Source organism: Typha angustifolia, chromosome 9 (genome assembly GCF_048772165.1).
Source record: "Typha angustifolia cultivar Huaian chromosome 9, ASM4877216v1, whole genome shotgun sequence".
Taxonomy (NCBI): Eukaryota; Viridiplantae; Streptophyta; class Magnoliopsida; order Poales; family Typhaceae; genus Typha; species Typha angustifolia.
In genome coordinates this window covers 8,809,147-8,836,381 of record NC_133247.1, presented here as the reverse complement: position 1 = coordinate 8,836,381, position 27,235 = coordinate 8,809,147, and the positions used below count along the sequence as shown (strand labels likewise).

General features: G+C 35.5%; 1 protein-coding gene across 1 annotated transcript in view; it reads right to left on the bottom strand.

Annotated features, from left to right (window-relative positions):
* LOC140767486 (centromere/kinetochore protein zw10 homolog) overlaps positions 1–27,235 on the bottom strand; it is a 49,186-nt gene that overhangs the window by 10,006 nt on the left and 11,945 nt on the right. The window contains exons 5-10 of the mRNA XM_073107412.1: positions 26,002–26,232; positions 25,791–25,910; positions 13,125–13,217; positions 5,919–6,014; positions 618–746; positions 438–515 (exon numbers count right to left, since the gene is read on the bottom strand). Of these exons, the coding sequence (XP_072963513.1) occupies positions 438–515; positions 618–746; positions 5,919–6,014; positions 13,125–13,217; positions 25,791–25,910; positions 26,002–26,232 (747 nt within the window). The remainder of the gene's footprint in view (positions 1–437; positions 516–617; positions 747–5,918; positions 6,015–13,124; positions 13,218–25,790; positions 25,911–26,001; positions 26,233–27,235) is intronic.

The window sequence follows — 27,235 nt, the reverse complement described above, 5'->3', positions numbered from 1 at the left end:
TCATATCATGCTATGACTTGTATCATATGATGTCACTTGTGCAGTTATATGGATGATGGTGCACTACAATTAATGGATGAGCTTCAATGACCATTGACAGTACATCAACATTATAATTTCAACCTAGTGGGAATAGATGAATGTTTCAAGCAACCACGTCATTCTATGCAGGCATAATCAAGAGCAAAGTGATTTTGCTTATGCTATATGTTCTTATATGCAGTTGACGAAATCTATTGTAGTTGTATCATGCTATGAGTTGTATCATGTGATGTCACTTGTGCGGTTGTATGGATGATGGTGCGCTACAATTATCTTATTGCCAAATTTATTGGATGAAAAACAATCTATGGCTTAAATATATTGAATATTCACTTTAGAGGTCTAATAAATAGATCAAAGTGGACAAAAAGATTATGCCAATGGGAGAAAAATACCTGCTCTATACTGAACTTTGCTGATTCATAGTTCTGAGATTGATGTGTGTTCTGAAACCCATCGGCACCATCTATTGCCTAAGGAAGCATAAGAAACCAAAGGGAAATGAAAAGGTAACTTGCAAAAAAAAATGTTTCACGAAAAGATGAGAACAATGCAAGAAAATTACAAAGATATACCTCTTTCAGGCTACTCAAAACAAGTTGAATCTGTTCTCCTAGTATGTCCTCAGCCATCTGATAGAAATTTGGTGCCATATCCACAAACAATGCATGCTTCTGTAAGTCACTTGGCAAATCTGCACGGTACTGAACAAATGGAGAGCATCTCATAGATGTAAAAGTACAATAAGCACAAAATGGAGTAAAAGATGGAACCATAGAAGGTCAATAGAACACCAAATGAGAGGTGTACAATGTAACTAGGTCAATATCCTTTGAGGCACGCATACTTTACTGAAAATTAGCACCATGATGTAATTACAAATAACTGCAATGATTAACTAGTGCATTAACAGATACATATCAATCAATATTTTCTGCCACACTACTACAACAGTTTGATACGATCTCCCTCGAAAATGTTTGATTCGTCTCGCAACCGGTTCTGAACAGAAATTTGTACCAAAATTTTGAGAGATTTTATGGCGGATCTAGTCGTTGGATCGACGTGAAATTTTGATATATTGTAGCCCTCGGAGAGAGCTTTCCGAAAAATCTGATTTCACGCCAATCGAATGGCTAGATTGGAAGATATCTTTAGAGGCGTGGATGATACAAAACATAAGGCTCTATTTATAGATATTAAATCAAAACGCCCTAAACAAACATAACTAAAGTAGTCTTTCTTATCTTCTTAAATTAGTCCTTCGTTTCACTACAGATAGAGTCTAAATCTCGAGAACTATTGGATATGAACGTTGTAAATCTTGAGGTTGCCGATCTTATCCAGGTAATTTCATAATATTCGGATACCTAATAAATATCTTCTAAATATTTTTCCGAAACTGTACAGAGTTAGATTTAGCTAATTAAATAAAATTCTAGCCTACTAAGACTCTAACTAAATTATTAAAATAAATAAGATAAATAGACTCAACCTATTGACCCCAATGCCCCCGTGATGTGATCCAAGCTAACCCGATTCACATCACAGTTAAAATGGTAAATTGGTGATAATCATACAGAACTTATAAATTTACAAATGGACTTGAAAGAATCATATAGCTACCAACACCACCACCATGTAATATGTGTAACAGTTATACAGCTTAGAAGTCTCAACCAAAGAGTATATATATTTGCACAACTTCAACTAAACAACTTCATCGCCAATATTTTTTATCTATACTCTTAATTTCTCATCAATGAAACATATACCTCCAAGTTTCAATATTTTTTTATATATGTTTATCCAAAAAGTCTTACTTAGCCCCTCTATGAAAATTATATATCCCGTGGTCAAGAAAATCATCTATGTATAAGCCATATGCAGTTTCCTTCTTTTGATTAGGACCTTGCCAAGGATGTATATGCAAAAACTCTTTTGAATGAAAGCAATGTCCTTCTATGAAGAAGAATATAAAGGAAAATTTCGAGCATAGCACTGCACACCATGAAATATTCCGTTTCCTCAAGAAATTCAGCCAACTTGACATTAGACACTGACGTGATCCAGACCAGATCGGATCACCTTGAAAAACATTAGGCTTAATGATCGAGTCTAGTTATCTTATTTATTATGCTTATGTCGTTTACTCAAAGTCTTAGTAGGTTAGGATTTTATTTAATTAACTAAATCTAGCTCTGCATAGTTTTGAAAAAATATTCTCAGGATATTCCAAAGATGTCTGAATAATATCAGACCAGCTGAAGATCGGCAACTTCCTCATCTATAACTTTAATATTTGGAGTTTCCTAGATTCGACATCTATCTATGACGAAATAAAGGGTTAATCTGAGAAGATAAAGAAGACTAGTTTAGTTAAGTTGTTTAGGACTGCTTAGATTTAATCTCTATAAATAAAGCCTTATGGCTTGTATCTTAGGTATGCATGAATAAAAGATTAATTGGCTGTTATCTTACTTCCTAGTATCTTCCTTCTCAACTTGGCTGTCGATCTCAATCTCCCACCTCTCTCTTTACCGACCAACACCGCCTATCATGTTAAAATGGTATCGTCTAGTCTAACTTCTAATCTCTCTCATCCGCTGATCCCCCTAATCCCATAAGGCAGGCCTACTTCTCCCCCTTTCATCTCTTTATCTTAACCGTCTCTACTTCCCGTACGGTTTTTCATCATTACCCGCTACCATAGTTGTAGGCCAATCATAACCTTCACCTATCTATTGCATCCGCATCCGCAAGCCGGTTCGTAACACTCTTTTTTTTGTCAAAAAATTACGAAACTAGATAGGATCGTTCCGTATCTTCTTGACCAGAGGTTCTCTTTATGTGCAAACATTTGCAGGCATTCAAACGAGATCTTCATGCGTTCGAACGCGCAATTCGCATTCTCTGTATATGCAAACGTATGCAGGAGTTCAAACGCGATGCTAGAATGCTAAAAAAGTCCATAGGCCATATCGATGCACAAGATGACTTAATGTGGTCCAAATCATGTCGACATCCTCCCACGTCAGTCGGGAAGGTATAGAACGATCCTATCTAGTTTTATAATTTCTAACTAAAAAAAACACTTCTTATGAATCGGCTTGCGAATGCGAATGCAGATGCGATAGATAGTTAAAAGCTATGATTGGCATACAACTGTGGCAACAAACAAAGATAAAAACCGTACTGGAAGTAGAGACAGTTAAAATAGAGAGATGAAGGAAAGAGAAGTAGGTCTGCCCTATAGGGCTAGGAGGATTAGCGAATGAGAGATTCAAAGCTAGACAATACCATTCCGACAAGAGAGACGATGTTGGTTGGTAAAGAGGGAGAAAGGAGATTGAGGCCAAGTTAAGAAAAAAGATACTAGGATCCAAAACAAAAACCAATTAATTTTTCATTCATGCATACCTAAGATACAAGTCATAAGGCCTTATTTATAGAGATTAAATCTAAACAGTCCGAAACAACTTAACTAATCAGTCTTCCTTATCTTTTCGGAATAACACTTTATTTCGCCATAAATAGATGCCGAATCTGGGAAAACTCCAAATATTAAAGTTATAGATAAGGAAGTTGCCGATCTTTTCCAACTAATTCGATATTATTCGGACATCTTTGGAATATCCTAAAGATATTTTTCCGAAACTGTGTAGAGCTGAATTTAGCTTATTAAATAAAATTCGAACTTACTAAGACTTTAACTAAACGACATAAGCATAATAAATAAGATAACTAGACTCAATATATCGAGCCCAATGTCTTTTAAGGTGATCCAATCTGATCTAAATCACATCACAAAATGAGGTATAAAACACATGTATGAGTATGTAATATAACTGATCTTAATTTAATACTAACTACATGGTTCTCGGTGAATCACATTAAGATGGAAACACATTCTTTACATTATTCAACTCCCATTAGCAAATTCAAATATGTTGAATGCAAGCAAAACTAAGATCTAAAGATGCAAAGCCATATGAAATCCCACTCTTTCTAGGGTTTTTCCACTTTCTTTAGGATTGTTGTACTTAGATAAGAAATGCTAGTTCAAAATTATGTAATGGCAAATTCGAGGACACAAAAGACTTAGAAATATAATATACAATTTAGGACAAATGAACATAAGGCACATGATGTGTGGAGGAGTGTACGTACGAAGTGTATAGAAAAACAATATCAATTCAGGTCAAAACAGGTGTGCACCAAAGTTTGTATACAATGCGCACTGCAAAATAGTTTGCACTGAGGTCACTTATGAAATATCAAACCGAACTAGCTCAGTGCATACCTATTGCACAGAACTGTCAATGGAAAGTTGAGAAATAATTTTTTACTAGAAATTTCCTTTTGCAATTATCCTAGTTCATACTATAGATCTTCCTCCTCATAAAAAGGATTCCAGAGGGTAGAGGAAGGAACACAACTCAAGAGACTAATGACTATGAACATTCCTTCAGCACCAGCAGTACCCATAAAATATTTACCGTATCAATTTGTTATTGCCTAATCATGTACATAGGCATCTACATCATTCAACATATAGTTAAGTGCATGCAAAGGCTATAGGACTACATAATGCAAACATTTCAAGAATTTTTTTTCCTTTAAAATTCAGAACAGCTTAGCCTCAAATAGGTAACAAAAAACTAATCAAAATAATGGATAGGAAAATTTATATTTAACACCCTAACTTTTAATTATTTGCAGTTTGCAACTTCTATTTTCACTATTTACAAATGAATCCCATCAACTCAACCTCATTGTGAACATAAAACTTCTAATTGAGATGAATAGAGACTCCCCTAATAGAGATGGAGATTGAGGGATAGCTTGGATTAGGCTTGGGCTTGGGAGATGGAGATGGAGATGGAGATAGAGACTCCACTTAAGAGAGTTTGGTATTTTTTGAGTTGGGTATAATTTGGATTTGGGTTTGAGTAAGATTGGGTTTAGTATTTTGAGTTGAGTATAGATTAGGTAGTTAGGTATAGTTTGGGTGAGAATATTTTTGTAATCTTTGTAGCATAGTTAACCTAAGAGTTTGGTTAAATTTAGTTAACAGATCTAATAGTAGAATATTTTCTGCATATATATGATAAAACATAGGGACTGATTTGCAAATGTTGAAAATAGAGGGTGTCAACCACAAATAGGTTAAAAGGCAGGGTGTTAAATGCAAATTTTCCTAATAGATAAAATGCGCCCATTACTGCCACTATATGCTGGTCAAAATAGAAGGTAAAGCAATTATTAGAACAACATGACATGTATGCAATACAACATTCTACCAAAAATAATAGATATAGAAGACCTCAGTTCTAATCAGCATCAGCTTCTGAAATTTTAGAACTGACCTTCTAACCAAATCTTTCTGAATTGGCTGGTTTTAGATGGATCAAGAGCATAGCATAGCAAAGGTGGCTTACCATGAGTAAGACCATAACCCACTGGTAAGGAAACTTCATATACAAAATGCATTTAACAGTCAAGGAAACAAAGGAGGCAGCCTTTCCAGATTCCTCTAGAAGAGTGCAGAGGAGGTATTGCTCAATCTAGAAACAAAAAGTAGAAGGCAATCTCCTATATACTACTTCGCATAAGACATGTACTGATGCACTTGTCATAAGTAATGGAAGTAAGCAAGTACTTTACAGTGTCAGTCAGTATAAAAAATGCTAGATATATTGATTAATTTTGGAAATATCCTCATAATTAAGGAACAAATCTTACAGTAACTCCTGGAAAAGTAAAAAAACATTGAATATTATTAGATATTGCAATAATGGAATGTTTAACCTCTAAACACAGAACACAAGAAATAAATCTACTTAAATTTTATCAGGCTATATATTGGTACATACCTCAAAAGAAAGTCCAATTATCTCTTCCGACAAATAGTAGAAGTCATTGTGGACCATGATGGCCACTTGGCTGATAGAACGGAAATGCTTCCCTAGCTTTATTACAAAGGAGGCAAAAGCACAATTCAGACACAAGTGATATAAATAAAATAATGCAAACCATCAGATTAGTACTTTAGCAGTATCAATGCATCAATAGAGCAAGTGAGTGTGAAACTATAAAATACAACTCCTATATTAACTTAAATAAGCAAGACGTGTTCATTTCATGGTTCACCGTATCGGCCGATCCCGATCCCGATCTGAACTCTCTCTCTTTCACTCTTTCTTTTCACTCTCTCTTATTCTTTTTCTTTCTTTTTTTTCTCTCCTTGCATATAATCATTGTTTCTCTTACGGAGAGATCTAGCTCCAGTGAACTCCAACAAACTTCGGTGAACTCCAACAAACTCCGATATACAATTTTTTAATTAATTTATTTATTTCTCTCTCATTTTTTTCATTTCTTCCACTCTCTCCCTTCTTCTTCTCTTTTCTTCTTATTTTTCTTCTTCTTTTTCTTCTTCTTTACTGCATCATGGATTTTTTTTGTTTGATTTTCTTCCACTCATGCTCTTTCTAATCTTTTCTTTTTTTTCAATTTTTATTGCACCATAGTTTTCTTTTTTCTTTTCTTATTTTTGGTAAGCTTTTTTCTAAATTTTAAGAAGTTTTCCTAAATTTTTAAATAATATTTAAAATTTTATGTAATTAAAAAGTCCGATCCGATCCAGGCGACCGATACGGCCAATATGGCCGATCCGGCCGATAAGTGTCATTTTTTCGGAAGGCCGATCTCGATTTTTCAAACCTTCGTTTCTTTGCTTGAAAATTTTCTTTTATCTTATAAGAAGCTCACCGAAGGTATAAATGAATGACCTTGGGAATCTGAGACAAAGAAACATGTGATTAAAATATAGTAAAAAAAGGTAACCTATACTATCCAATCTTAAGAATAAATGTGGAACCATTATCACCCAAACCATGGATTGTGGGGCTTGTAGATTGCATGGGGGTGTTAACAGCACCTCACCCTAAGATCACCTGCTAGGTTGTCACACATCAAGCAAGAGAGAGAGAGAGAGAGGGAGAACATGCCCCCCTTTAATGGTGACAATTATGATATGCATTGAACACTTGCGACTTATCTAGCATGCTCTTCTTATCAGGCCGCCTTGCAACAGCGTCATTGGCCTTGGTGGGGCAACCAGTTAAACTGATAAGTATGTCATATTATCTATTTAATAAGTACTCTGACTCATAGCAACGTTGCACTACTAGTCACCATTGAGATGTTCCTCGAGACTATTCTAGATAATTAATCTGAATAGGTTCACAATATACTGATGTGGCGCTCTACTAACTTTTCTTATAACCGTGAAGTAAAATTAGAGTCACCACAGACAAAACTCCAAGATTCTTTTTCCTAATCTTACTAGTCACTTAGTGGTACTTTGTGGCATTACATTCCAAGAACCTTTTCGTGAGAATCATCTCTCAAATTGGGTTACAAATATCTCACCAATATAATTTATACTAAGTCATTCCATAATCATGTCATGATCATTTAACATCTAGATTCTTAATTTTACAAAAAAATTCATTATGAATAAATTTAAATAATGTCTAGATGTAAATACCTTTAGAATCAAATAATTTTGAACTAATAAAATACTTTCATATCATGATTATCTTCTATAATTATTTGCTGAAAATAAAATAAAGTAAATATTTAATGGACAGATTTGTCTAATTATCTAAAAGAAATTACTCTAATATAAAATTTCTAATTTTCAATAATTAATACTAATAGCAAATAAATAAATCAGTTCATATGTGAGTCACGATATCACTATATTGTCAAAACAAACAAAATCACATAGAAATTTAAGTGTTCTTCAAAAGTTAATCTAACATATTTGATCTAATTAAAAAAGTTTAACTACTAATTTTTGGATTAAGAGTAAATATAAAAAAGAAAACTTGCCTCACCCGCTAATTCCCCTGATTCCATGTTTTCATCATCATCATCATCATTACTATTAACTATTATTATTATTATAATAAATGTTTTTATTTATTAATTTTTGGTTATTACATTTTTTGCTACACCCGCATTTATACATAGACTATCTATCACACCGAAGCTTATGGATACCTACTTAGATGTATCCACACCAATAGGAAGTACCATGGTTCGCCATATCAACCGATCCCTATATGGATTCAGCCAATCCGGATCAGGATCAATCGAACCCGATCCCGATCCGAACTCTTTCTCTCTTTCAATCTTTTTTTTCACTCTCTTACTCTTTTTCTTTCTTTTACTCTCTTTCTTTTTTTTCTCTCCTTACATATAATTATTATTTCTCTTACGGAGAGATCTAGCTCCGATGAACTCCGACAAACTCCTGTATATAATTTTTTAATTAAATTTTTATTTCTCTCTTTTTTTCATTTCTTCCACTCTCTCCCTTTTTCTTCTCTTTTCTTCTTATTTTTCTTCTTCTTCTTTATTGCATCATGGTTTTTTTTTGTCTGATTTTCTTCAACTCACGCTCTTTCTAATCTCTTCATTTTTTCAATTTTTATTGCACTATAGTTTTCTTTTTTTTTTCTTTTTTCTGGTAAGCTTTTTTCTAAATTTTTAGAAGTTTTCCTGCATATTTAAATAATATTTAGAATTTTATGTAATTAAAATGTCTCATCCTATCCAGGCGACCAATATGGCTAATATGGCTGATCCAGCCAATACGTATCATTTTTTCGAAAGATCGCTTCCGATCCCGATTTTTCGAACCTTGGGAAATACTATATGTTTAAAGTATGTATGCAAATCCTACATCGTAGAATTTGAGGGCAAGATCCTTCTGGTGGATCTTATATCTCTAAAGATGCATGATTTTAATGTCATCCTTGGTATGGATTGGTTGGTTGCATATCATGCAACAATTGACTATAGGCCAAAAAACAATTATTTTTACCATACTTGGACAACCTAAACTTTTCTTTCAGGGAAAGAAAAAGTTCCCTCGAACTAGCATCATATTTGCACTTTATGCTAATGAATTATTCAAGAAAGGCTATAGGGTTACATAGCATCTGTTATAGACATGCAATAATCAACACCAAAACTAGAAGACCTTTCAATTGTGAGGGTCGTTCTTGAAAATCTTCTTATATTACCCCCAAATCGTGAGATTGAGTTCACAATAGATTTGACTATTAGCACTATACCAATATCTAAACCCCCATGGTACGGGGCTAGCAAAACTGCAAGAGTTGCAGACTCAATTTCAAGAGTTATTAGACCAAGGTTTAATGTACTTATTTTGAGAAAATGTTATATATGACTATTGATGCACTATATCACTATTTTGAAAAGCGGTTTTTGTTGCCGCCCCACAAAGTAGCAATGCAGCCTACCAAAAACAGGCAGGCTGCATTGGCGCTCGGGGGGGGGCCCTTTGGCGCCTGGCAACCCTCTAATTTGGTAGACGCAAATCGGGTTGGTAGAGTCGGTAGATGCAGATCGAGTTTAGGCTAACTTTAAGAAAAGATTGTAATGGATTCCCTTAATCCCCTCTCACTCGATAGTGGTAGTCTTTATCTTAGCAACTTGCAGCTTTCTATGGTGGAAGTACAGAAAACAAATCAAGGGTAAAGATTTAGCACTACCCTAATCAATGAAAGTTAAATTATGATGGAATACTTCTTAATTTCAACTCCAAATTTGATTTAAAATTTTGTGATTGGATTAAAACAGATTTGCTGCAAAATGGTGGGAAGAAAGAATCCTTGTTTTCTGGTAATCGTTCTCAAATTGAGGCCACAATAGAAATCTCAGGGCCAAGTCGGTATGGAGAAGAAGGGGATGAAAGAAAAGGCTCTGAGCTGCCATTATTTACTTTGGTAGCATAGCAACGGCTACTAGTAATTTTAGTGATTCAAATCAGCTTGGACAAGGTGGATTTGGCCATGTGTACAAGGTGAACAATCTGAAAACTGTCAATGATTAATCTTTCAGATGTATAGGATCATTATACAAAAAATCACTAGATGGTTGTCTTTTACAGGGACTGCTACCCGAAGGGGAAGAGATAGCTGTGAAAAGGCTTTCAAGGAGCTCTGGTAAGGGCATAGAAGAGTTCAAGAATGAAGTAATATTAATTGCAAAGTTGCAACACAGGAATCTAGTCAGATTAATAGGCTGCTGTTTTGAAGGAGAAGAGAAGCTATTGATCTATGAGTACTTGCCTAACAAAAGCTTGGACGCCTTCCTCTTTGGTATGTCCTTAATGCTACACAATGATCATATTATATATCTACCTAATTTATACTTCTCTCATTTTGCTTAATGAGCAATTAATTTGGTTTCCATAGATCCTATCAAGCAAGCATCACTAGATTGGAAGACACGTTTCAACATTATAGAGAGGATCGCTCGAGGGCTCCTATATCTTCATAGGGATTCGAGGCTACACATAGTTCACCGTGATTTTTAAAGCTAGCAATATTTTGCTAGACGAAGAAATGAACCTTATTGTATGGATTGTTAGATTGTTATAGGATTGTCATGGGATTGTTAGATTTGTTCTAATTGTCATGGGATTGTTAGATTTGTTCTAATTGTCATGGGATTGTTAGATTTGAGAGTTAGAACTAAAACTTGTTGTATGAATTTGTTGTAAACTTTGTTCTAAATTTTGCTCCGTACAATTTGTCATATGGATTTTGGCTTAAAAGTTACAACTTTGTTCTAAACTCCAAACTTTATTGTATAGACTTTTATTCTGGTGAATTATTAGAATTGTAATTTTAATGTTGTATGAGTTTTGAGTAGGAAATAAATTATTTTGTTTGCATGATAAATTAATAAATATTAAATTTTATATAGGATTTATTAAATAGGTTAGACGGGTCGTATTAACGTGTCGGATGAATCTGACCTATTTATTAAACGGGTTAGACTGGTCATGTTAACGTGTCGGGTTAACCCAACCCGTTTATTAAACAGGTTAGACAGGTCGTGTTGTCTTACCCGTTTAATAATCGAGTCATGTTTGTATCTACTAAATGCAACTTATTTATTAATCAGGTCATGTTCATGTCAGGATGAAGTTGACCCGATCCGAACCCACTTAACTCGACCTGATTGCACCCCTAGCGGCGATGACGGCAAGAGCAACAATGGCAATGGCAAGCTGCAAGTAAGTTTTCCCTATTTCTCCTATTTCTTCTTCTCTTCTTTCCTTTCACTCTCGAGGCCGACAGTTCCCTTTCTCTTTCTTCCCTACTCGGCTAATCTCTCTAGTCTACAGTAATATTTTGAAATTTCAATAATTAGTTTGCTAATTATTTATTAACTATCTATAATAATTTGTTAAGCAAAAGAAGAAAGAGATCACTGTCATGACTATCATAAGTATCGGTTTATTAATGTTTTGCTCATTCTTTATTAATTTAAACATGTTATTTATTAATGCTAATTTTCTCACTGTCCTAAAAATTTTGCTAATTAGTTTTCTAATTAATCTTAATCTATTAATTTGATAATGTTGGTCATATTATTTGCCTTCGTTATTTGGTTGTGATTCTATATTTTTAGTACTAATATAGTATATATATTGACAATTCATATCCATAACAAGCGATATATATACATATATATGTGAAAATGCTAAACCGCCTTGTCACCCGCCTTGTTGCCCGCCTTCCACCTAGGTGCTAGGCGGTGGGATGACCGCCCGCCACCGACGGCCACCTTTCAAAATATTACACTTTATTATATATATCCCATGTTGATTTTTCTGTCATTAGACATATTCATAAATATAGTGAAATACTTGCTAAGAGTCGAGCTCGTTGAAAATCTTTTTTTTAGGAGCAAGTTAGAATAAATTAAGGTTGGACTCCGGAGACCAAGCTCAAGATTGAAATCCTCCACATAAGGACCTAAGGATTAGTTTTAGCTTATTTAACTTGTTTTATTATGGCCAAATTATTGGTTCTTAAACCTTATGAATGATTTGGATATTGTTTGTCGGATTATTACTTGAATTATAATTGTTGACTTTCATGATAAGATTTTTTATCAATGGCTTCATGTCTCTTGAGATTATTTTCTCGAATTACACAACATGTCATGTCTCTAAGCAAAGTGTGACAGCAATGAAGGGAAGAGACCCATCAATCATGATATCTTTTTGTACCTAATACTCCATTAGTATCAATTCTTTCTTTTACCTTACAATAATTGCTTACATTTTCCTGCATCTTCGTAGATGAACTTCTAGGAAAAAAGTATTGTCTATCTCGAATATCATATTGGATCCAATATACAATCAGATAATTAATATAATTTTTAGTACCTACCTTTTAAGAAAAAAAATAAAAATGTGAACACAAGTTGTATGCTTCTCAGATAATTTTTACGTATATTTTTAGAGTCCTAAGAAAATAAGTTACATTGAAGAAGGCCATAACTCTTCCTAATCAGGTCAGAAAGTTCTTTCTTTGATACATGTTGATCTTAGTTGCTACCATGGCTCATATAAGGGTTTCAACCACAAGTGAAACTTTTATGCTTATAGAGCAAATTTTCTTAGTTAACTTTTAGTAACTAGATCTGCCATAATATTTTGGACTACTAAAAATATCAGAACTTTTTGTCAATGAATGAGTGCTTTATTTGGCACCGACCAACGTATTAAATAGAGATAATGGTGGAAAGGATTCATATCCATATAGCTGACGCAAAATAGCTAGGAGACTGGGACTAAAGTCTAACACAAATAGATGTATATAATTATATATAGCATGTAACTTTGGCATATGTGCCTGAATTGGCACACCCATAACATGCCATATCCATATCTTACCCATGTCAATGATTGATACAGAACTTCAAAAATAAACATGTCAATAAAAGTGCTTTGGATTTCTGCAGCAAGAAAGCAATACCTTAGCATTTCCCTTTGTTATTAGAGAAACAACTACATTAGTCTGTATTACTAATAAGAAAATTTTAACGCCACCTTACCATGTTCCTACAATGGTTAGGGGCTAAATGCTGCCAATATAGTAACCATTTAAAGTTATAAAATCATATGGAAATGAATGAATAAACTTTGAAAGTTTTATATTTGCAGTTGATTGAACACAAACCTTGACGGGTACAACAGCCTTGTATAAAAGTAAGGCATCCCTAGCAGCATGATAGAACTCCTTTGCCACTCTAGCGGATGACACACTAGCATCCTGCACTGATTTTATCAATTCAAATTAATGCCCAACAAAATTCTTATGGATCAGGGAAAGGTCAGAACTCAGAAGCATTACATGGAAAACATATATTTCACTGAAGTGACAAGGAGATAAAAGTTAGTGACTTACTAGACCAAACAAATAATTCTTATAAAGTTATAAGTTATAAGTTATAATTACTTAATTACCAAATAAAGTACAAATCTTAAGTAAAGTTAGAGGAGAATATTATGATGCTGTGGTGTTGCATCAAGAGCCCTTGTTTATAACTTGGCTCTTGTTTATGACTTTTAGCAGCACTATGTTTCCATCTTCACTAACTGTAGAACTTATTTAATAGAATATCTCATCCCTAGCTTAAGGCATATGGTTATTCAAAATGCAACTTCATTGAGAATGATTATATTCACATCACTGAAAATTCTCTATAATTTTTCCCGAGTTGAACTAATGTGGACATCACTGATAGGACTCGACGGCGTGTATACCAGCACCGAAGGTGTCGATAATTGATGATCCCTCTTATAGAAATTTGGTTATAATTTTTATTTATTTAGGATGTCTTTTGTTTATTTCCTATGTAGAATGTTTTTTGCTTAATTTCATTGTAGATCTATATATGGACCCGTTAAATTTTTTTTGGAAGTTAATGAAAGTTTATGTGATTTTGCTCTCTAGAGAATTTTGCTGTGAAACCGTTTCTTAAGATGGAGGTGTGAAACCCCATTCATTTCTTTCTTATTTTCCTCTCCCATCTCTTTCCACCATGTTTTGCATCATTTTTGGTATCAGAGCGAAGAATCCTAGTTTATGGACATCCCTCCTCCCGGGTTCTACGCCACTCCACATTTGTTCTTCGCACGACCAATCGCTCCACAAACACCGAAACGTCAAGAAATCCAACGCACGACGAGCAAGGAAATTACCGTCAACGAGGAACAAAAGAAGTCCGTTGTCATAACGGAATCACCACCACGTAAGATTCCAAGTCCTTCAAAAAATTAATTGTTGCCGCATTCTTCAGTGATCTACTGCCTAGGTCCATCTTTATTTTCGTAATAGATTGAAAAAACAAAATCAAAAATCAAATCGAATTTTCAGTGTTTCAAAACTTCGAAATTTCCATTTTTGATTCTTAATTTCTGTTAGAATCCCAACAAATTCCTTCTTTCCCTAAACTTCCTACCAAATTTTCTTTTTCTTCTCAACATCCTAACAAATCCCATCTTTCCTAAACCTCTACCAAACTGCCTTTTTTCTTCTCCCTCCAATAGTCCCTCCCTAAATTGAAACCAACCCATTCAAATCAGCTGCAAGTTCAAACCCATTAGCCACCCAACCCAAACTCACTCACATCCATTAATCCAAATACTTCCAACCCAACCCAACCCCATTAAACCCATCAAACTTGAACCCAAAACCCATTAATCCAAAACCTATTAATCTAACTCCTCAACCCGTTAGTCATCTTCATCTCAACTCGTTAGCCATCTTCATCCCCAACCTCCCCTCACCTCACACCGAGCCCTAGCCTAATTCCCCATAGTTGCTGCCCCAACGCCGTCAAGTCCCTAATGACGACGCCTCGACGATGCCGCCCCGATTCTGCCCCGCCCTGACGACGCCGCCCCAACACCGTTGTTCCACCCAACGACACCGCCTCGACGCCATTGCTCCACGACGACGTTGTCTCGACCCGTTTCCTCCACCCGACGACAGTGACGCAACATCGACGCGTTCCACCGATGACGCTGCTACCAAGGCTTCTCGACAGCGATGCCCTCCTTCTCCGCCACCGACGACTTTATTCTTCATCGACGACGCCGTCCCTCTTGACGCCTGCAGCCATTGCTGACAACGCTGATGCCAACGCCCGTGCCTTGATCTCTCGTCACCTTCACTGAGATTGATCGCTACTGCCGGAGGGAGTGATCGTCGTGCCTTTCCCTACCGTAGTTGACTGTGACCATCACCGCCGGACCATTCGATCTCTCCACTATCTAAGGCATTGCAGCCGATGTAGCTGACATGCTATTGTGGCCATTCATGGTTGCTGACAGAAGGGACCTACACCACAAATAGTAGTGGACGAAGAGAGGAGCAAGAAGAAGGGTGAAAAATAATAATAATTAAATTTTAATTTTTTTCAGATAATTCGGTACACACTCTTTTCATTGTATTAAATACTTTTGGGCTATTCTTTTCTAGTATCATCTCTAAACTTTTATCAGTTCCTACTGTCCACATATAGTGAGGGAGAGATTACATAGAAACCTTATATGCTTTAGTCCTAATATTAAGAGTTGAACTGTGCCGAATAGAATATTAGTATTATGTTAATTTTTGGAAAGAAATTTAAAGGGCTTGACATTTATTAAATGTGACTTTTGTTTAAAAACCATTAAATCTTGGCATTAGTCTTTGAATCTCCTGATTAGAAATTTAAATTCAATTAAGTATTCACTTTAAAGATTTTCTTGACTGCATAGCATATAATCTCATATCATTTAGATCAAGACATTTGCATTCGGATCAAATTTATGGGACGTCTGCATTCCATTAGGTTAGAACACCATTTAATTTTGTTAGCAAACATAAAATAAAATAAAAGCAATACTTAACTCATTCATTGCATATTAGTGTATACCAACACGTAAAGGTAAGGCTTATCTCCTCAGCGATTCTAGTGAGTCCAGCAATAGCAGTATGGATCCCAAGCTTATTAAGAAGCTCAACAATATTATGGGTCAACTAGGTACCTTAGCTCAACAAGTCAGAGATACTTAGGATACTTTGTTTGGGTATCAACGGGTGACCGATGAACAACTACATAAGGTAGAAAGACCCCATGAGCACACCGCTCCTCAAAATAATTACCGCCTTGACCTTGAACGTGGTGAATCTCCCACTCCTTTACCTCGTCAACAATTTCAAAGGAATGAGCGAGATCCTGATGAACGGTACCTTCGAAGCATTAAAGTTGATGCTCCAATGTTTGATGGTCGTTTAAATCCGCAGTACTTCTTGGACTGGATCAAAGACATGAACCGTTACTTTAAATGGTATGATATGTCGGAAATCCGAAAGGTCAAATTTGCTGCCATGAAATTGACTGGGCAAACAAATCAATACTAGACCAACGTTGAGACTCTTCATGAGATTAGGGGTAAGCTTCTAATTGAAATTTGGGTTGATATGAAAAATGAGCTAAAACGTAAATATCTCCCACCTTCGTATTACCCTAGACTTATAGACAAATGGAACCAACTTACCCAAGGGAGTAAGTCCGCTAAGGATTACGTTGCGACTTTTGATGAACTGCTAGTTCAGTGTAGCATGATCAAATTAGAAACCCCTATGCAAATCTTGTCCAGATTTAGGGCTGGCCTGCGCGAAGATTTGAGAAGTGAACTTTTTGCTCGTAACATTAGTACTTTGGAAAAAGCCTACAGATTAGTTCAAGACTTAGAGGAGTCTAGATCTAACCACATCTTAAGAAATTACGAAACAAGACCTCAAATTCATAAATCCTCCACAGGTCCTCATCAAGCCAAATCTACCAATCAATCTTTTAATCGATCTACCCCTAGCCCTTCACAATCCAAGGTAGAATACAAGGGTAAGAGCATTGAGAAAGACTTTTCTAAAATTAATCTCCAAGTCAAATGCTATAAGTGTCAAGGCTATGGACATGTTGCTGCAAATTATGTAAGCCCGTATAAGCCCGTATAAAATAAGCTTAATTAAGGAACCCTTCGAAGAAGACTCTGAACAAGACTTTGATGGATATATTCACCATGTAGACGGTGAAGGAGATTTTGAAGACAAAGAGGAAGAAACTACTCTAGGGTGCCTGAGGCACATAGACTCCACAAGGTTACATGTCGTTAGATGTGCCCTCTCTCAACCTAAAGTCAATGATGATTGGAGGCGTAGCTCCATCTTCCACACGTTCACAAAAATTGAAGGCAAAAATTGCATAGTAATTATGGATAGTGGGAGCTATATAAATGTCGTGTCTTCCATTATTTCAAAACTAAACCTGAGAGCGGTTTCCCATCCTAATCCTTACAAGGTTTCGTAGATTAATTCAACCACGCTTGACATAAAAGAGCGTTGTTTGGTTCCAATTGAATTTACGAGTTATAAGGATAAAATCTGGTGCGATGTATTGACCATGGATGTAGGTCAAATTATCCTTGGAAAGCCTTGACTATTTGATAATGATGTGCATATTTATGATTGTTCAAATATCTGCATGTTTGAACACGAGGGTAAGAAGATCAAAATTCTTCCATCGCAACCTAGAAATAGTAAGGTGGAAAAGAAGTCTAATCCCATCCACTCGGATAGTAAAGTCAACTTGATTAGTATGCAAAGCATTGAAAACAAGAGAGTAAAGGAACTCCTATTCTGATTCTTGTTGCTCGAGAAATTCTGAATAAGCCTAATGAATCGATTCCTTTTGAAGCCACTGCCATGATTGAGGAATTCTCAGATGTCTTTCCGGAGGATCTCCCGAATAAATTGCCACCAATGAGAGATATTCAACATGTTATCGATTTCGTCCCAGGTACATCTCTTCCTAAATTGCCTCATTACAGACTTCACCCAACTAAACATGCTGAACTCAAACAACAAGTTAACGAGTTATTGAGAAAAGACTTTTTGAAGAAAAGCCTAAGTCCTTGCGCAGTTCCCGCATTGTTAACGCCAAATAAAGATGAAACTTGGCGCATGTGCGTCGACAGCCACGCCATTAATCGAATAACGATAAAATATCATTTTCCCATTTCTCGTTTGGATGACATGCTGGACATGATGGCAGGGCCACGATCTTTTCATAGATAGATTTAGAAAGTGACTATCACCAAATTTGTATACGCCCTGACGATGAATGAAAGAATGCGTTTAAAACAAAAAAAAGGTTATATGAATAAATGGTTATGCCTTTTGGCTTGACTAATACTCCAAGTACTTTTATAAGAGTGATGACTCAAATATTACGACCTTTTATGGGACAATTTTTAGTCGTATACTTTGATGACATCATTATCTATAATCGATCTTAGGAGCAACATCTAGATCATCTTCGTCAAATCTGCGCTGTCTTGAGGAAAGAGCAACTGTATGCAAACCCTAAAAAATGTACCTTTCTGACAAATAAAGTTGTTTTCTTGGGTTTCATTGTTTTATCCGAAGGAGTGTCTGCTGACCCTGATAAGGTCAAAGCTATTAATGAATGGCCTGAACTCCATACCATAAGAGACATGAGAAGTTTTCATGGGTTTGCTACCATCTATTGTCGGTTCATCAGGGGGTTTAGTACAATTATGCCTCTGATAACAGAATGTCTCAAGAAAGGTGAATTTGAGTGGTCAGCAAGTGCCACTAAAGCTTTCACTGAAATCAAGAAGAAAATGGTGGAAGCTCCTGTCATACGACTCTCCGATTTTACTAAAGTTTTTGAGGTCACTTGTGATGCTTCTGGAGTTGGCATAGGAAGAATCCTAAGCCAAGAAGATTATCCGATTGCCTACTTTAGTGAAAAGCTGAATGAAACTAGACAACGGTATACCACTTGTGATAAGGAATTGTATGCTGTGGTTCAATCTCTTCGCCACTGGAGACATTATTTGCTCCCTCAAGAATTCGTAATCTTCTCTGACCATGAAGCTCTTTATTATCTTAACTCTCAAAAGAAATTAACGCTAAACACGGCAGGTGGGTTGAATTTCTCCAGGACTATACGTACACCTTGCGACACAAGTCTGGAGCAGACAACAAAGCGACTGATGCACTGAGTCGTCGCATGATTCTTCTTTCAAGGATGAATGCAGAAGTAATAGGGTTTATAAAATCAAAACTGATAAAGAATCATGTCTGGATTTTCATAAAGTTTACAATTTATTAAGCGATGGAACGACTCAAGAAATAGATGGTTTCATCTTGTAGGATGGCTATCTATTTAAGTCTCGAAAAATATGCATTCCCAACACCTCGTTAAGGGAATTTTTAATTTGGGAATTGCATGCTGAGTTTTAGCTAGACATTTTGGGCATGCGAAAACTATTGAAGCTACGGAACATCGATTTTTCTAGCCAAGCCTAAAGAGAAATATTATGAGACTTGTTAGTCGATGTCACACATGTCAACTCGCTAAGCAACAAAAGCAAAATACGGGATTATACACGCCTCTACCTGTTCCTAATTGTCCTTGGCAAGATTTTAGTATGGACTTCGTACTTTGACTTCCAAAGACCATCCAAAAGCACGATTCTATTCTTGTGGTGGTAGATCGATTTTCAAAAATGATCCACTTTATACCTTATTCTCAAACTTTTGACACCTCTCGAATTGCTAAAATCTATTTTGATGAAATCATTAAGCTGCACATGCTACCAAAAACTATTGTATCAGATAGGGATGTGAAATTCACTAGCTATTTTTGGAAAACCCTATGACATAAGATGGGAACCAAGCTTCAGTATTCAACCATTTTCCACCCACAAACTGACGGGCAAACTAAAGTAGTCAATAGGAGTTTAGGAAACCTACTGAGAACTCTTGTCGGTGAGAATCTAAGAGACTGGGATCAAAAACTGTCAATTGCTGAATTTGCATATAATAATTCTATTAATAGATCAATAGGTCTAAGTCCAACTGAGGTAGTATATGGTTACAAATCTAGACAACCTATAGATCTCATTCTTATGTCCCATTATCATAGGTTGTCTGAGTCTGCATCTGCATTCGCATCACATATTCATGACTTGCATAAAGAAATCAGTAACAGAATTACTCAAAATAATACTAATTATTAAATTCGAGCTAATCTAAGGAGATTCAAAGAATTTAATGTTGGAGACTATGTGATGGTCCGGATACGTCCGGAACGGTTCCCACCTGGAACTATCAAAAAGTTGCATGCACGAAGTGCCGGACCTTTTAAAATTCTCAAAAAAATTAATTATGCTTATGTTCTAGATCTCTCCAATGATTTCGGCATCAGTTCTACTTTTAATATTGAGGATCTAGTAACTTATAAAAGTTCATATTTTACCCCAGATAACACACTAGATACTGAGCCTACCAATGAGCATATTTATGAGAAACTCTCTTTACCTCTTCCCAATATCTACCTAACATAGCAGACAAAATTGATAAAATTTTAAATGATGAGATTATTTCAACTAGAGAAGGTGGAACCCAACAGTATCTAGTACGTTGAAAAGGACGACCTACATCTGATGACACGTGGCTTGATCGCCATAATTTAGAGGTGCATCATCCTGATACCTTAGAGCAGTATGAGAGCGGTAGAGCAGCACACTCGACGAAGTCAAATGCTCTTCCACCCGGGGAGAATGACACGGACATCATTAATAGGACTCGATAGCGTGTGTACCAGTGCAGGAGGCGCCGACAGTTGATGATCCTTATAGAAATTTGATTATGATTTTTATTATTTATGGTGTCTTTTGTTTATTTTTTATGTATGGTGTTTTTTGCTTAATTCCATTGTAGGTTTATATATAAACCCATTATATTTTCTTTGGAGATTAATGAAAATTTATGTGATTTTGCTCTCTAGAGAATTTTGGTGTGAAACCGTTTCTTAGGGTGGAGATATGAAACCCCATTCCTTTCTTTCTTACTTTTCTCTCCCATCTCTCTCCACCATGTTTTGCATCATAAACGCTACTAGTTGAAGATTTACTACCGCAACATGGTCCCACCTTTTATCCTTGAATATTTTTAGTACAATCTTTATATAGAACTGTGCATTTGACTATTTTGATGTAGTGCCTTCCAACATGTGCAATGTTATTTGCTCAGTCATTAAAGCATCCTCAACTATGCTCCATATCAACTAATGACCAAACCACCCATGCTCTATACATCTAAAGAAGTGATCTTTCCAGATCTAATGCATTGATGCATAGAGAATACCGACATGATGAATTAGTTTGCATATTAAAGAAAAGCTACATGGTGAAAGTCTCCTAGAAACGATGGCAATTGTGGACTGTCTTCGCAAATGAATGGGGTCATGATTCCTGGTCAAGATAGAGAAAGTGGCAAAGAGTTACTTCCTGACTCACCATCAAGTGAGACAAAACAGGACTGATGGCAAGTTGGCAACAAGCAAGACAAACTTCCTACCCTTGATTAATATGGTGTTATAGTATAAGCCTGGCCTTCTAAATAATGCCTATCTAATACAGGGAATAATTTGAAGTATTCCTCATATTTCCTACTTAAGAGCAACATGGGCCTCCCAAAATGACCATTTTGAGACTTCAAACATGTAATACTCATCTCCTTTAGTAGGTTCCATCTGATAAATTTCCTACTCTCAGTCTCTCACAGAAATATTCTTCAACCTTTCATTTTGAAGGTAATTGTCTTAAATCTACAGATATCTCTCTAACACCCACCCACGTTATTCCAATAAGGGACTCTGATTTCTTACAACTAGTATTCTAACAAATGAAAATTCTGGCAAAAAACTAGGTAATCATCTCTGAAGATTTTTCCGGACACTTTATCATGTGGTCTTTTGTGTCTAACTTTTTTCCTTATACAAGCTTATTTCACTTGCTTTATTTCTTGCACTGTCTTACATGATCACTGGTACACCATTCATTATCTTCTAATTTAAAAAATGAATCACCTTCATATCACCATATCATGAAACCTCTATGGCTCTATCAGATTGCAAAAAACTTTTGACAGAATCTATATTACTTCTTATTAGACATGAGCTCACTTCCAATAAGATAACACCTAGCCAAAGGCAAATCTCATAGACAGAATCTACAATACTTCTTATTAGACATGATCTCACTTCCAATAAGATAATAACCTAGCCATAGGCAATTCTCATACATAAGATAAATTAGCTTTCAAAGACAAACAGTAGATATTCAGACTTTATTTTCTTATTGCAGAAAAAGCACTAATAGTTAACCACTGCCTTTTAAGAAGGTTAATACTTAATAATCTGTGAAAACCTTTCCCAGAGGCACTCAGAAAGGCATGTGAGAATACCTGAAATTCACCTAACAGCTTAAGTTTAACATGATTTGAGCAAAAGGAAAGTTAACCAATCTTAGACAGGTAAGTGAAGTTCTTTCACAAAGAATAAAAAGGACGTCACAGAAAAAGAGTAGTAAAAATTATGTAATTCAACATCTGAGACTACATCCAGCTGCAAGATGAAAACCAGTAAATCTACATATATATCAAGCTTCTTAAAATAGTTTAATAGCCTCAGATACAATTTGCTGATAAAAAGGAACTAGCATTTCTTCTTTATGCAAATGTTGAGCAAATGGCATATAACATATCTACTTGAAATGAATCAGCGAGATGCTATTACCTAAGGTTTCAAAAATCGGTATTGGAATCGGGATCGGCCATTCGAAAAAACAAAACGTATCGACTGTATCGACAACCCATATCAGATCGGATTATTTTTTAATTATGTAAAATTCTAAATATTATTTAAAAATATAGAAAAAGTCTAAAAATTTAGAAAAAATAACAAGAAAATTAAAAAAAACTTCACATATAAAGCCTAAAAACTAACAAAAAGTATTAACTTACTCAAAATATATTAACTTACCAATAATTAGCAATTTTTTCTAATTTTTTTTATTTCTTCTCCCTCTCTCTCCCTTATTGAAAGGCAAATCTTTTTTTCTTATATTTTTTATTTCCTCTCGCTCTCCTTTCTCTTTCTCTTTCTCTTTCTCTCTCTCTCTCTCTCTCTTACTATTGCAAGGCAACCTTTTTTCTGATTTTTTAATCTCTCCCTTTTCTTTCCCTCCCTCTTCCTCTCTCACTCTCTCTTCCTCTCTCACTCTCCACTCTCTCTCTCATCTCTCTATCTCACTCTTTGTCGCTGCAGCAGATTTTCTGCTGCAGTAACAGAGATGACAAAGAGAAAGAGGAAGGAAGAGAGCGGAGGAAAGAGAGGAAGAAAGAGAGAGAGAGAGAGGAAGAGAGCGGAGGAAAGAAAGAGAGAAAGAAAGGAGAGAGAGAAAGTAGAGAGGGGCTTGTCAGATTTGAAGACAAAATAGAGAGAGAAAGAGATATGGGGCGTCGAAGAGAGAGAAGAAAGGAAAACAAAAATATCAAAAGAAAAAAATACTAACCGGAGGTTGTCAGAGGTCAAGCTCAATGGATCTTGGTGGGAGGATATTGCCGAACATCATGGTTGCAGAGATCTACGTCGAGTGCCGCCGATTAGGAGGGAGAGGAGTAGAGAACGAGAGAGAAGAAAAAGGGAAGTGGAGAACTTGTATCAATAATTGATATGGGTTGGATACGAGTCGGATCATTCTCAGGTCCAACACATATCGATTGAAAATTACTCATATCGGGCTGCATCGTCTGTATCGACCGATCCCCGATATGGATCGAGTATCAGCTTATGTGGCCGATACTAGGCCAAAACTAGTCAGTAGATTGGTTTCGCCCATGAATGGCCGATCTTAATCTGACTCGAGATCAATCGAAACTTGGATTCATATTATTATCAATTAGGCTCAACCTATTGGCAAGGATCGGGATCGGCTGATTTTGATTAAACCAAGCTAGATCCATTATGGATCTAACCCGAAAAGATCTAGCTCCAACGAACTCCGGTGACACAAATCTCACTCCAACGTACTATGCTTTATCAAGTATTCATTATTTAAAACCATCACATGATATACTGGTTATTATTATCCTCAGTATCCTTAAACACAAGATTCACATATTGATTATTATCCTCCTCAGAGACAATAAGATCTACTTGATATGAATGATATGATACAATCACTCTTTAGTATACCAGACCCTAAGTATCATTATTTTCAAACTTATGGTGATTATGATAACAATGACTATATGAATTTATGAGAGCCAGCTCAGTATTTATCGAAGTTTTGACTTTTGAATAAGTTAGTGCTTTGAGATAACAAAATCCATTTAATATAAATAATATGATGCAATCACTCTTTACAGCACTAGACCTTAGACATCATTATTCTCAAACTTATGGTGATTCTGATAATGACAACCACAGGGATTTACAAGAGTCAACTTAGTATTCATCGGAGTTTTGACTTTTCAGTAAGTACTTTTGTTTAATTTTTAGAGCTCATATGTAAATAATTATCATTTTCTTTTTTTTTTTTGGTCATGTTGTCTAAATTTAGAAATTTTTCTGCATTCTTAAATAATATTTAGAATTTTATGTAATTAAAAAAAGTTCGATCGGATCTGGGCGACCGACACGGCCGATCTGGCTAATACATATCATTTTTTCGAAAGGTCGATCCCAATCACAATCCCGATTTTTCGAACGTTACCTATTGGTAATACTATGGAAGTTTACGAAAATGGAACACGGAGGAAAACACAAAGGCAATCACATAAAAGACAAGAATTTTAAGGTTCACCCAATGTGGGCTACATCCATAGAAATCCTATTGGTTTTATTATATTGATCACAAGAAAAGAATACAAGAGAGAAATCACTCTCAGCAAAACCCTAAGAAATCACATTCTCTTTCTTCTCTCTACAAGCATCTTTATATTTGCATTGCAGCCCTCTATTATATCCCCCACAAGTTGTTGCTTTTATAAGTTCTTGTAATGTTGCATTGTGTGTTGTGTGTTGTATAGAACCCTAGAACCCTCCTAGTATTCTCTCATATTTATAGGCTCTTACAAAGGGGGAGATGAGAGTTCAAATAGGCTTAGGATTAAGAACATAAGATAGTTTTCCTTTCCCTATGGTCATACAGAAGGACAATATCAAAGGGTGTGTTTGGTTGATGAAGGAAAAAAAATAATAACTTTTTGGAAGTCTACAACTTTATGGTATTTGGATGAGAAAAATAAAGTGGGAATGAGTTCTCCACTTCTATAAGCTTACCCAACTTCCCTCGTTTCACTTCATATTCCAAAGGGAGAGTGTCACTTCCCACCTTTGTATATACTGCATGTCATCATTAATTACAATAATTACTCATTTTTACTAAATATTTTCTATTTTTACTAAACAATAATAAGTCATTATTATTTACTATAAGTGACTTCACTAGAAACTAGAAACTTCCACTATCTTCTTCCGTCCAATTATCAACCAAGCACACCCAAAAAAGGAAATTCCTCAAAAGGGAAGTCCTCAAAAAGAAAGACCTCAAAGGAAACTAACAGCAATAAGAAAGCCTCGAGCAGGAATCAAAATATTTCTAATGCCTTTAGTAATCATTGCAACAACTTTGGTAGAGTCCAGTCCTATTCAATACCACTTCATAAGACAACCAATAAGATACTCTGTAGTTACCAAATCAACAGTATGGTACAAAATGCTTTTAATATTCAGGATAGGACGGCAAGCAAATAACAGAACATGAATACTCGAGTTACTGGGATCCAGAATTTACTGGTGAAACCTACATAAACTCATCAATATTTCAGTTATTAATATAACACCCTAAACATTCTCCATCAAATTTTCCAAAAAGATAAAAAGCAATGTTTATATATGCACCTCAGAGATACCTTAAGAGCCTCATGAACCAGTTTCATTATTTGAGAAGCCGAATTAGACACAAAACACCTTTCTGGCTCAAAAAGCAAATCAGCAACATTCTCAGAGGAATTTCCAGCAACACCAGTAACCTGCTTAAACATTCCAATCTTATTCCTCAAACAAGATATCTTCTTCAAGTAACACTTCTATCTTTTTTGACATGGAAAATCATAAACTCACATGAGAATTCGGATGATCAAATCTTATAAGTATATTTCTAGCCTTTGCCAAGATTTCGCTCCTTTTCTTAGAAGCAAAATGAACCTCAACGTCATTGACAAACTGGGTCAAGTTCTCTTCCTTCATATCAGCTGAGATGAACATCATTTTCCTCAGGGTGGCCTCAAAGTCAGTAGTAACTCTCATAATAGCTTGGAAATCAACCAACTTTGAAGCAATATCAGGAACAGCCTGAACGACAAATTCTTCAGTTGTTATTTTAATAACAATTGTTTCAAAAGATAATAAACAAATTAAAATTACAAGCAGATATGTTAGAAAATCACAAAAGGCAGTGCAAAATTGAAAAAACATCTGACTTAGAAATCGAAGGACATACTGAGTTACTGACAGAATGTTAAGAACGATGATGTGAGATTCTCTGCAATAAAACATACAGAACTTCTAGTAGCCAACAGCAAAGAGCAAACATTGCCACTAAGATATATGAAGTTTGCTGGGCACAAGATTGATATCTAGACACAATTAAAATTGCAAAATCATGAGAAAATAGAAAATAAACAAATAAATAACAAAAACAAAGTTATACTACAGCTAAATATATGCAGAATATGTCCATTAGAAGTATAAAAGGATTCATGCTTTTGTACAAGGAGATCTGCAATTTCTTCCCCACAATCACTCCCCAACCCCACAAACACAAACAACCTCAAATATATATTGAAACGAGAAATAACCAGCTTACTAGTCAATCAATCTCTCATACATAGTATGAAACAGCATGATCATTATACAATTAATTGATGATGTCAACAACAATATTTCTAGCATAATAGTTAACAACTACCTATTCTCTTTGATTTCCTGAACAAGAAACAGACTAATCAGTTGGTTATTCATCCTACCAACCCTTATACAAATTTCAAACAAACTATCAGCTGGTTAGCTATCATCCATTTTATTTTATTTTTCCTTTCTTATCTTCTAATACTTTTCTTTTTAAATAAGGACTTTTATTACAAAGAAAGGTTGTAAATTTTGTCAGCTAGCACCATGACCAGCACACCAAGTACATAGCACATAGCAGCTTCGAGCACCTTGTGTCAAGGTTTTCAGTGTCCCAGCAGCCCTGTCCACACAGTATACACCAATCAACAGGATACAATGTCAATACATGGTAAAAGGCACAGCCTAGCAAGCCTTGTGTAATGACAGGCTGTGTCAATTCTTATAC